The 13,421-nt window shown below is 37.0% G+C and overlaps 1 protein-coding gene across 2 annotated transcripts in view; it reads right to left on the reverse strand.

Moving 5' to 3' along the window:
* WSCD1 (WSC domain containing 1) overlaps window positions 1-13,421 on the reverse strand; it is a 568,343-nt gene that overhangs the window by 328,155 nt on the left and 226,767 nt on the right. For both annotated transcript variants that reach the window (XM_044054265.1, XM_044054266.1), the window contains exon 3: window positions 12,075-12,189. In XM_044054265.1, coding sequence (XP_043910200.1) covers window positions 12,075-12,189 — 115 coding nt within the window. The remainder of the gene's footprint in view (window positions 1-12,074; window positions 12,190-13,421) is intronic.

Here is a 13,421-nt window from a genome sequence, read left to right on the forward strand (position 1 = left end):
GGTTCTGGTTTGTCTCGACAGAAGTCTCTGGGCAGGTTAACCAAGATGTTTATCATGAGAAATATTTCTGAGATTCAAAAGATTCAGGAAAACATCACTATTATCTTATTTTGACTTTTCTAGTAACTGTTTCTCACTTTGAACTACACGTTCTGCCAAACCATTTGACTCCAGGTACTTAGGACTACTCGTAACATGGATAAAGTCCCACTCTTCGGCGAATCTGTTGAATTGCTGGCTAGTAAACTGTGTGCCATTGTCTGAAATAACTTTGTGCAGACTACCATGGACTGTAAAATGACACCATCTTAGTAATGACAGTACTGGACTCTAGGTTAGGAAGTAGGTCGATCTCAAACCAATTAGAATAAGAGTCTACTAACATCAAGTAATGCTGACCATTCCATTTGAAAATGTCAGTGGCTACTGTCGACCAAGGTAGTTCTGGAATCTGGTTTAGCTATAGTGGTTCCTTCTGTTGATCTGGTTTTGTACTATTACATACAGAACAAGATGAAAGTACTTCCTCAATGTCTTGTGAAAAAGAAGGCCAAAATACTAGTCCTTTCACCCTTCTATTAGTAGAATCAGTCCTGGGTGGTCACAGTGCAAGATAGTAATATAATCTGGCTGCAAAGACTTTGGAACAAGGACTTTTGGACCTTTCATGATGATACCATTTTCAGACAAAATCTCATCTCTGTAAGGAAAATAAGGTTGCACTTCTTGAGGTAAACTAGATTGCTTTGATGGCCATCCTCGACTGATAAATTGGTTGAGCTTCTGTAAAACAGGAACTGAGGCTGTGTGATTTCTAAGCTCATCAGGACATGTGGAAGGAATATTTCTCACTTCCATGACTTCAAAATCAAGTTTCTCATTCTCGTGCTATTCAGTGGTATTTCTGGGTGATCTGGATAATGTATCAGCAAGATAAAGAAGTTTGCCTTTCGTGTAGACAAGAGTCAAATTGGACTTTTGTAATCTCAGCAACATACTTTGCAATCTGGCTGGAGGTATATGCATGGGCTTTCTCAAAATAGTGACTAGAGGTTGGTGGTCTGTTTTGATCTCAATAGGCCTACCATAAATATAATCATGGAACTTCGAACATGCAAACACAATTGCCAAAAGCTCTTTCTGTATCTGAGCATATTGCATTTCAGTTTGGGTTAGCGATCTGGATGCACAGGCATCAGGTTGGCCATCTTGAAGAATGACTGCACCAAGACCAAATTCTGAAGCATCACAGGAAAGAGTAACTGGTTTGTGAACATCATAGTTTCTGAGAGTTGGTGGACTGGCAGTTCTCTGTTTTAGGACATCAAATGCTCTTTGGTGTTGTTCCATCCACAGCCAGAATACATCTGTATGTGCCAACTTTCTAAGCAGTTCTGCTATTTGGCTTAAGTCTGGAATGAACTTGACTAGATGATAGTTAACCATGCCAAGAAAGCATTGAGGGGCTTGAACATTGTCTGCAGCTGGCATCTCAAAAATAGCTGTTTGCTTGGAAGGGTCTGGTCATAAGCCTGAACTGGTAAATAAATGACCAACATAAGTAACTTCTCGTAAACTGAACTTGCACTTCTGAGGATGCAGCTTAAGATTCACTTGACAAGCTCTTTCCAAAACTTTTTCGAGGTTTCTGTCATGCTCATCAGGTCTATATTATAATCACAAAAGCTGTCTTTCGTGAATACATGTTCATCAACACATAAATGTCGAAGAACGAGAACAGCGAAGTACCAAAAAAGCGAAATGGAGAACGCCGAAAGCATTCCCAGAAGTAACAGCACCATACAGGTAAGGTAAACCTAACTGTACAAACCTTACCTAAAACACTTTTTCAAATGTTTTTGCAGAGGGGCAAGCCCCCCTGCACCCCCCCACTTATATATACCAACTCCGAGACCGCACTACAGTGGGGAAAAGGATTAATTTCCTCATCCCCACGATCACCCTGCTGGCCAAGAAAAAAACATTCGGCATTCTCCATTTCACGCTTTTGATACTTCGCTGTTCTCATCCTTAGACGTATATGTGTCGATGAACATGTATTCGTGAAAGACAGCTTTCACAATTCTGATATAGACCCAGGCTCATCTTCACCATTAACTCCTAGTAGAATATCATCTGCTATAATAGCACAGGGGTACCCAGAAAAAAATTGCTCCATTGCATGTTGAAAGACTTCACTGGCATAATTTATCCCAAATGGCATTCTAAAAAATCTGTACCTGCCAAATGGAGTACTAAACATAGTAAGCAGTGAGGATTTCTTGTCAAGCAAAATTTCCCAAAATGAACTTTTTGCATCTAAGACACTAAAAACAGTGGTATTTGGCATTAGAGCTGCAACTTTTACAACTGTATGCATTGGATGAAGAGGTGTTTTCACTGCTTTGTTCAAATCTCATGGATCAATACATATTCTAATATCATCTGAGCTTTACTTATGAGCTTCCACCCTGGAAGATACCCATTCAGTTGGTTCTTCGATTGGACAAATTATACCTTGTTGTACCATTTTGTCTAACTTAATTTTGACACTGTTCTGCATTGCTGGAACTTTCTGGGCTGGGCTGACAACTGGACTGACCTCTGAATCTAACTTCATGGAGTACACAACTGATGCTTGCCTAATTTGTCTTTGCAAAGATCAGCATAGGTAGAGAAGATATACTGGGTAGTATTTCAGCAGTTTTTTAATCTAACATGATGGACTTCCTCATTAAATGAAAGCAGTCCCAGTTTCAAACTGTCTCTGAGGCCTAGTAATGGCTGTACGTGCCTTTTGACCACATAAAATAACAAGTCACAGCTTCTCCCAGCGGAGCAACATGAAAGTACTACTGAGCTTTCCATTTTAATCTCTTCACCACCATAAGCAACAAGCTTTGCACACTTTGGCAAATCAGGCTTTTCACTAGCACATGCTCTAGTGAATGTTTCTGCGGACATAACACTGAACTTTGAACCTGTGTCAACTTTGAGCACTGTCGGTCTCCAATTTATCCGAACAGTACAAAATACTTCCATTCTTTGCCCATAAATCTACTGCATTGACTGTTTCATGAAGCACTGACACACCATCAACATAAAAAGTAGAGTCATGGCTTTCTAATTGATCAACTTATTTCTTTCAATGTTCCCTTTTAATAAAAGAATGTGTTCCTTTTGATTTATAAGACCTTTTGAAATGATTCTACTTTTTGCATCTGTGGCATTGCTGACAAAAAGATAAACATTATTCCCTTTTAGGCTCATGACTTCTCCCACATTTATGATAGTTGGCTATAAAAGTGGGTGGTTGCCCATTTTTTGAGTTTGCTAACTCACTCTTAAGCTTTTCACTGAGACTGTGTGCACTCTGGAATTTGCTAGAATGAAACAGGGTTTCCCAGTGACTGTTGCAGGATTTACAGTTGCTGCCATGTGCTTGGAGTGGTTTCTTTTAACCACGTGCTGCATACTATCAACACTGGCTTTACTGCAGTACATTCCAAGGCCACTCCCATTTGTAAGCATATTTGTGTGCTTTTCTCTACGCTCATATATCTGACAAATCTCAATGCGCTTATTCAAAGTTAAATCACTCTCATAAAGCAAAATCTTTCTCACAGCATCATCTTTAATACCACACACATCTGTGTTTTATCAACTCATTCCTTAAAACACCAAATCTGCACATTTTAGCTTTGTTTCTCAAATCAGTTATACATGTTGCAAAAGTTTCACCATGCTTTTGATCCCTTGTGTAAAATAAGTCCCTTATGTTTTAAGCACTCGGTGTACCTCCCGGTACAACTATATGACAGATTCCCCCTCCTGCAAAGACAGCAAGTGCATACACAAATGAACACTCCCTTTCTATGGCTTCTGAACCAGCTAAACTAAGCAGAATAAATGCCTCTGAATGGTCATCTTTATCAGAAAATACAGCCTGTATAAAAATATCTTACTCTTGCTCAAACACTCTCCAGTTCTCTGCAATATTACTGTCAAACTAAGTTGAGCGGGTCTGCGAAAACATTCTGCCATGCCCACACATTATACTAAAACTCAATGCTATCCAGGCCCACTTGTAATTATATACGAATAACCTGGTATATGTGCCGGGTCTATATTAGAATATCGAAAGATGTAAACACCGAATGTTTAAATGTCGCACTGTATTCAGCAAAAGCTGAAAATATCGAAGCAACAGAAAACCAATTTTTTTCCTAGGGAAAGAATTTGGTTGTCCATTTCTGTTGCTTCGGTATTTTCAGCACTGTGGTGGAAAGTTACAGGTTGGGTTCAGGTAAGTGTGCGATTGAGTCTGGATTAGGTTAGTTAGGGTTAGGGTGCTGGTTAGGTATGTGTGCGATTATGTGGATGTGAGGGTTAGGGTTGGTTAGGTGAGTTAGGGTTAGGGTGCGGGTTAGGTATGTGTGCGATTGTGTGGATGTGAGGGTTAGGGTGGGTTAGGTGAGTTAGGGTTAGGGCGCAGGTCAGGTAAGTGTGCGATTGTGTGGACGTGAGGGTTAGGGTGGGGTAGGTGAGTTAGGGTTAGGGCGCAGGTGAGTGTGCGATAGTGACGGACCTTAGGGTTAGGGTTTGGGTTAAGGTAAGTGGATAGTTAGTGGTGTGTGTATAGTTTAGTGTAGGGTTAGGTGTAAGATTTTAGGTGTATGTGTGTGTATTGCTGTTTGTTTGGTGTGCTTGTGTTGTGTGTATGTGTTTTGGAACAGTGAATTTTTTCCCTAGGAAAAAATCTGCTGTTCTGTATGTTCGTTGTTTTCAGCTTTCGCTGAATACAGTTCGACATTTAAACATTCGGTGTTTACATCTTTCGATATTCTAATATAGACCCTATGTGCCTGTAATAACATTCAAATGCACAATAAACCCTTCAAAACACTGTACTTTGCGAAATATGCTTTAAAATTACTGTATTTTGTGAAATAACTGTACTGCAATACTGCACAAACATGCAAACACGTCATACACTTCAAACAACTCAAATGGCTTTGATAAATGTGAAAAAGTAGTGCTTAGAGAAAAAATGAGGTTGTTTCCCTTATCTTATTCATTTTATGCAATTTGGACTTTATTTCAAATATTTTTCTTAGTTATTTTGAATATTTCGGTTAGAAAATCATATAGAGCATTCTGAATGCCTTGTTTCATATTTTGCGAATAAGAAATAGTCTGAGCAAGCTTTAATACCTGAAATTCGTTTCTGACCTGTTTTGTGAGTTATACATGCAGTAGGGATGATCCACTCTTGTACATTCCTCCAATCTTAACCGAATGCCTCTTGGTCTAGAGGGTTGAGGAATCTGGATCCCATTCTGGCACCATTTAACTTGTGCTTCTCTAGTATTGATGACAAACAAGTGGAGTAATTTGTTCATATGCTTTATTACTTAGAAACACATCAGGGTGGATAGCAATATTACAAAATATAAACAAACTGATTAGCAGACAGACTACAAAGACATTCATGCTTACATCTCAACTGCTAACTACAAAATGGCAGTCAGGCTTCCACATGCTCAATATTTATACACTTATACAAGCCCCTAGAAAGCTTCTTAAAGCTGTACACGCATATTGATCTACATCACCCACATAATCTCTGATATCCCTATCACTATTTAAAATTTCCCATTTTTTTAAATAAGATATTTTTAAACAAGTGACTATTTGTAACAAAGGTGGTGATAGATGAATTTTAAACATCCTATTATTACAGTAATGTCAGGTGTGTTCCACAAACTCAACTCACTTGATCCTCCAACTTAGACATCTTTCAATCCCACACACACACACACACACACACACACACACACACACACACACACACACACACAAAACTGACCTTAATGAGCTTCACAATGCTAGCACACCCTAATTTTTTTTGCTGTTCCAGTTATACCTACCAACTGTCCTGAATTACTCAGTTTTTACCAAGGTTTGGGGTCCAAAAATGGGGTACCTTGATTCCCGAGTGGCACCAATTCATTTCCGATTTTTTTTGTGTTTTTTATTTTTTATTTTTCGCGCTTTGTCAGCTGATGTCATCGCATGCGCAACGACGTCAGTTCCATCAGGGCTACCAGCCTGTCAGAATTGAGCTAGCATATGTAGGCTCAAATCAAATGCTTTTGCGAGTAGGAATGGCTTGTTTGTATTGCTCGCGCCTGGAATTTACTAGCTCCTGCCTGATTTTTTGCTCAGCTGCAATGGAATGTTGATATATTATGGTCAAATGTCTCGCTCGTTGGATTTTAAAAGGCTCGGCAATCACAGTCAGTGTGGAGACTTTAACTGATATTGATGGTAAGCAATATTGAATCAGATTACATTTTCAAAGTAATGGTTTAGCTGAAGCTGGTAGTAAACGTGCCGCACTTCCATTTGCTCCACATTATGAGAGGTAGTGCACCACATTTTGAAGATTGAAGGTTGAAAGTTATGACTGCAATAAATAGAAGATTGTCTCTTGTGATCAGCTTTATTATTTTTCTATATAAAGATTGATAGTATTTATTAATTCAAAAGCTTTGCCATATATTTGGTCATTCCAAAATGGATAAGTGAAAGATTCTTGCAAGACTGTTGTATTACACCAAACATTTCTAATGAGTCATACACATAGATGGTAGCTGGCCAGTATGATAGCTAGAGAGAGAAGACAGAGACTAACTTGTATTTTAAGCACTTCTTGTTTGCAGTTAGTTGTTAGCACTAACTGGTATTCGGAGCAGCACTGTACATGTATGCTGTTGATGACCATCTCTTTTGGGTTCAAGTTAGGGCCTCGCATTTCTCTGACTTGAGTTTATCAGCACAGGACATTGTGACTTTTATCTATTGACTCTCTACTGATAGACTCACTTTGTGATTGCTCTGTATGAAGCAGGTACACTCAAATCAACATTTTGTTCTGGTATTACACCGGATGTAATACCTGAACAAAATTTTGATTTGAGCGTACATGCTTCAGTAGTCTATATAGCTGAACACTTAATTGCTTGTAAAAATATGTTGTGAATGTGTTGGTTTGCTTGCATGTTTTCAGTTTGAGTTTCTCTCCTTGGACTTCTGATGAACATGCAACAACTTGGTCAACCAACACTGCATAATAAAACATGGTACACATTTTTGTATGTTTTAATAAATGGATAAAATGTATGACATGTTTTTATCTGTCCACCTCACCACCACCATCCAATGCAGCAAGAAATTATTAATCCTTGTAGTAAGTACATTCACAATCAGGATGTCTGTCATTTTATTTTCTTAACACTGTCATGAAGGTATCTGCCATTATGGTTAACCTTAAATTGTTATCCTTTTAATAAGGCAGCCTCTTTAACTCCATTAACTCCAAGGCTAATCCTATCAAAGTAAAGTATCAAAGCACACAGTTGGTTCACTGTATATACAGAGGAAGTAAATTAATATAAAACCAAAATATGCTCTAATTTAAAATAAATACTTATTTTACAAATATTTCATGGAAAATGTAGAGGGGTAGCTAAAAGTTAAATATGCCATAGGTATGATCTTGATACAGTCTCTCTTCTCTAGGTATGTATACCAGTTGTGGTTTGTCATGTATTCAGAAATCTTTGTAATCTTGAAATGAGTTTTTGTAAACTTTTTTTTTTTGTTATCTGATGCCATTGTGCATAGGCCGTCCTTTCTAGAAAATGTTGTAGCAAGGGCTCAGTTTATCCACCACTGGCCAGATGCATTTTCTTTGGTTTCAGTGCTGTTTCAATAAATGTGAGTTTCAAGGGCATAGAAGTTTTAATGCCAAGCCTGTTTTCATTGTGAGACAGTATTGCTTTGTTTACCAGATGTCTATTAGTGTTTCTGCATTGTTGTGCTGTAAAATGTAAAAATAAAATCCAAATAATCATTGTAAAAGTAAAGCAGTATACATACGTTAGTGTTTATGGTAAATGGGCAAAACAGCCAGGTAATGGCACATTGGAATGGCTGCAGGGGAACTCTGGTGCCATATTTTGGTTGTCTGTTCTTCAGTTTGCATTTGAAAGCTGGTATCCCACAATTTCATTGGAGTGGTTGTGGTTATGTAACTGTGTATGCAAATTAGATGTTAATCAGCGTACAGATTTGTACCTATTTTTCATGGGCCTTGTCCAGATTTTTGATGTTTCCCGGTTGAGAGGCATGGTTCCAGCCCATTCTCTTGTAACTTTCTAGGTTATTACAAGCTTCCAGGATTACTAATCGACCAAGAGTCATTAGCATCACAGGCAGAGACAGCCCAGTGGGGTGCTGCAAATCTTTGTGCAAATGCTATGCTGTAGGGCTGTCTCTGAATTCCAAAAAGTTGTGATGAGGTACACCTTGTTGAAACTTTTCTGAATTTAACCCAAAGTTTTCTAGTAAACAAAGGCTTTGTCTTATGTTAACTGCACATAAATTATTTAATATGAAACTGCTGACCTGGTTGTATCACACATTTTTTGTTCTCTTGTGACAATATCTGTCTCACCACCTGTAAGTCATTCTGCCTGACTGGAAAAGTAAAATTCCTTACTGTTGTTTCTTGCACATTCCTTTCCTCTTAATTCTGTGTTCTCCATTCTTGTACCATCAGTTATATTCACAAAGTTTGTAGAAATATGATTTTTTCTGTAAAAAACAATAGTCCCTGAAATTCTTTTTTTTCTTTCCCTTCTTTCTTTCGAGATGTCTCTTGGTTAGTCAGAACCTTAGGAGATTCTCCAGAATATGTCTTTCTTCTGCTATATTTATTAAGGTATCAAGAAAACTTTCTCTTTTTTTCTTAATGTCACAGTATTATCATTTTATTTTAATTGTATAATTGTCATTTATTTATAGTAGTAACAATGAAATGGTCAGTATGTTGTGATGGGTCCCTATTACTTGAATGAGTGCTCAGATGAGTGAACAACTAAATAATGAGCCAGGAAATTCAAAAACCCAGAAGCTTGATAGGAAAGGGATACACACAATACCTGCTTTTGTGCACCCGCATGCCATACTAATTACATATACCAGTTCCAAGACCACACCACAGTGGGGAAAGGAGAGATACCCTGAGCCCCATTATACCATGATTCCACACAATATAGGTCCATTCCTTTTGGGCTTCCTGTTTTTCAAGTTTCCTGGTTCTATATTTAATCATTCACTTATATCAGTTTTCAATAAACTGATAGAGACCTATTGTGATATATTCCTTCAGTATGTCTGTTTAGTTATTATGCTTATAAAAATGCCTGACAGCTCACATCCTACACAGTCAAAAAAAAATTACTTTTTATTTAAAGCCAAGCTTTCTACAAGTCAAATATGGAAATATTCTTATGCGAAGACCTTTTGGTAAATATTCACTTTAAAAATCTCTTTGTGTGTTATTGTCCCATTGCAAGACTCTGCATTTATGAAACATTTTCTGTAATTTTCTTAAGAGTTTATAAAAAAGTAGTTAGGGCCGTCCTTCATACACAAAAGTATCCGGAAAAAGTTTTAAGTCTCTTTTTGGTTGTGAGAGCAATAGGTTTCACATTCACTGATCCCATTCTGTTTACACAGCTTTTCCAAATTTTCTATATCTTTTACAGAAACCTGAGTTTAAATTCACTAAAAAGGTATAAAATTCAAAATGTATTGAATATTTTTTGAGAAAACTTTTTCTACTCATTAAACAATATTCTCTCATATTCATACATTTACCACACACACACACACACACACACACACATATCTAAGTATCATACTAGGTGATGTCATGGCACATTATTCCTGTTTTTTTAAGCTGTCCCAAATATAACAGTCTGTGTGTTATATGTGGGAGTGTCAGATGAAAAAACTAGTGTCACTTGTCTTAATAATCTAATCTTTTCACTGATGGAATATAATGTCTCCATTATTACGACTACTACCAACCTCTCTTAGTAGCTTTCCTAATAGTAATATCATTGAATTAAAAAAATCTACTCACACGTTTGTGTTTCAAAATAAAATCTGTCAGGCACAAACCTACTTTAATAAATTCCTCAGTCTGTGATATTGAGGGACAGTGTTTTTTGTAATAACTGCTGAGTCACAATTATGCAACTTTCTGTATCTGCTCTCTCCTGAATTATCAGAGGAATATGATATGAGATTAAATGTGGAAGTGAATCACAACAAATCAACAGATAAATGCAAAGGATTGGCACAGAAAACTGATCAGGATAAAGTATTCTATAACAAGCTGACATCGCCAGAACCCAAGTATAGACTGACAACAGTGCCATTATGACACATGATCTGCAGCATTAGTCTAGTCACCTGTAAAATTTCTCAGGCCCTCTACTCTGTTTTATCTTGCGAACAGAAGGCACAATATAAATCATAATTATACCTTACAGGATCTAATGTTTAAGGTCAACACTGCTTGCATGCTCAGGAGCAGTCAATTTGATTTCAGACACTGGTTGATTTCTGAGAATAGTTCCAACTTATATGAAGCATTAAAATGTTTTGCTCAGAACTGATCCCACGTATTCTATAGCATTTCTTTAATTTCATCCGATTGTCATAATACAAAGTGAAGAACTGCCACCTGTTGTTTCTCCTGAAAAATAATTTAGTCTGAATGCTCAATCGATGCTGGCTATTTTATTTGCTGCTAGCTCTGGTTCTTGTGTATAATTGTGAAGCAGTCCTGGATAGTACTTTTTGAAGACTCACCCAGACCCTATGGGTACTACTATATGAAGAAACCAGGAAATATGCAGTTCAGCAGAAACAGTCTCATCAAACATAATCTCCTTGATGCTGTTTTGCAGAACTGAAGAATCCTTAAATGTTTTGCATGTTGTTTGGTATACTGCAAAACTGCAACACACGGCAGCGGTGTTTTCTCCCTTACAGTGTTTCTCTCATTTTCCTCCTCAGATGTTAAACCTTGGAGTCTGTATGTTTTAGTGTGGGTATGGGGATGAAGTCATCCATGTGGCGGATATAAAGGAGGCTTATTTCCTAAAAATGCTGTTTTGTTAGTCTTATTTGCAGGTTTGATGGGGATGATTTTTGCTGAGACTTACTCATGCAGACTAAAGTTATCAGGTTGTGCGATTTCTTCTCAATGGGGATACTGAAAATACCAGCACAAATCTTTTGATGTGCCTGACTCCTTGTCAGTGTTCTAGAAAAATTCAGTGGAAATGGAAATTAATGACTTAAAAAGTCTGATAAGAAAGGATATTTTTCCTTCTGTAATGCCTCATTTAGATCCTCAAAAATATTAATTCTTTAAAGCGACTTCAAAAAGATTTTTCAGGTTTATATGACCTTTTTGGTACAGACCTCATTAAAATTAGCTAGTCAGCTTTACTGGTGCATGGGTTCATATAATTACTTTTCAAGCTTACAGCCTACGGGCCTATAAGAAGCTTGACCTGAAGTAAACCCATCCTGAAACTGTATATATCAATGTTATTACTGAAGGAAGATGAAGACTGATTTCTTCTGATTGCAAGGGAAAGACGATGACTGATTTCTTCTGATTGCAAGGGAAAGACGATGACTGATTTCTTCTGATTGCAAGGAAAAGATGACTGATTTCTTCTGATTGCAAGGGAAAGACAATGACTGATTTCTTCTGATTGCAAGGGAAAGCATATTCCAAAACCATAGGACTAGAACAGATGCATGACTAGACTGTAGAGATGCATTTTGATTTTGGTTAAGAATTACACTAATTTCCCATTATTTAGGTTGAATGGTATCATGTACCACTCTGGAAACTCTGCTTAGTGCTGCACATCTTCATCTTCCTCCTAGGTCCCACACCATCTTCTATGCTAGCTTAACACTAAGCATCCTCTTAGTACTGAATGAGAAAATGGTATGAACAAAGAGTAAAAAGTACACATTCTGGGTAAGTAACATGCTTTGCCACATTGCATAGTAACATAAATGGCTTGAAAGATACCAAATTATTTTTGTACATGTAGCTATAAAACATATTTGCATAAACGGCATCATCAGCATTACAAATTAAACTCTTGAAATGACATAAATCTGCTTACCTTTCTGTGCAGGAATCCAGACAAAATGGCAGAGACATTTTTCTAAAATCATAAAATACAGATCCTTTCAATTCTCTTTCTTTAGCATCATCCTTAAAACATCCAATGTACGTACCTAGAATGCAAAGGACAGCAATATTTCAAACTGTTATACATAGTTACACTGCTAATTTTAATGTGTGATGAATATAAGTTGTTATTCAAGGAAGACTGGTGCTAATTGGTACAACATATTCTCCACATGGACATAAACTGTTATTTTGAATTTTTGTCTCATCTTATGACTGTCAGCATATTAGTTTATTAACTCCCTCTCAACAAATATTATTATGCATATTTAATATTTAAGTGTTGCATATAAAATTGACTTTCATTTTCAGGATTCCATTATTTTACCTGACAACAATACTGAGGAAGCCTATCCACTCATCACTTCTAGAGTATCCATGATGTAACACACTGATCATCTCATGGTGACCTAACAAGGGTTTAAAAAAAACTCTTTCTCTTTAGTTGATCACCTCAATTATGACTTCATTAAGGAACTATAATGGGTAACCCCTCTTGGAAAACATAGCTTTCAGATGGTCACACTCATCTAAGAAGTATCAAACAAGCTAACCATCCGGGCTGCCCTTACAAATTGGCCCTTTACTACCCCTCTTTTTTGTTTAAATGGGTGTGCACTATCAAAATGCAGAAAGCTGTTTGAATAGGTTGCTATCCTATGAATTTGTGCTACAAAGGCTTTCAAGTGACACTCTTTCGTCAGTAAGACGTTGTTCACTGTTAACCTCATGTGTGAACTTTAAAAAACTGGTTGTGCCATTCATATATTCTAAAAATAGGGAGATCTCTTCTCTCGGACCATTCCAACAAATAATGACATCATCCAAGAACCGTGTATACAATGTGCTGAACTTAAACCATGGGGTATTTATTAAAAATCTCCTTTCCCATTCCAACATAATTATGTTGGCATACAAACCACTGCATGCTGACCCCCATTGCCACACCATCAATTTTTAAAAACAGTTAATTATTGAATAAAATGAAATTATTTGTTAGTACTAGTTCTAATAAAGTCTCATAGATGTTAACCAGTGGCTGGGCAAACCCTTACCCACCAAAAATTCACAAAACAATTCCATGCCTATGGTATGCGGTGTTAGACTATATAAATCTCTGACGTTGATTGTTGTGAAACTGACAGTTTCATCAAATATTAACACATTAATCCTTTTCAAACAGTCCCATGAGTCCTTATATAGTAAAAGTTCATGTTACACAAAGTCCTTTAATCTGATGTCCAAGAATTTGGCTATTCAAATTTTAAATGTGTTTTTA

This window comes from Protopterus annectens, chromosome 13.part0, assembly GCF_019279795.1.
Source record: "Protopterus annectens isolate FY-2018-M chromosome 13.part0, PAN1.0, whole genome shotgun sequence".
NCBI classification, from domain to species: Eukaryota; Metazoa; Chordata; order Ceratodontiformes; family Protopteridae; genus Protopterus; species Protopterus annectens.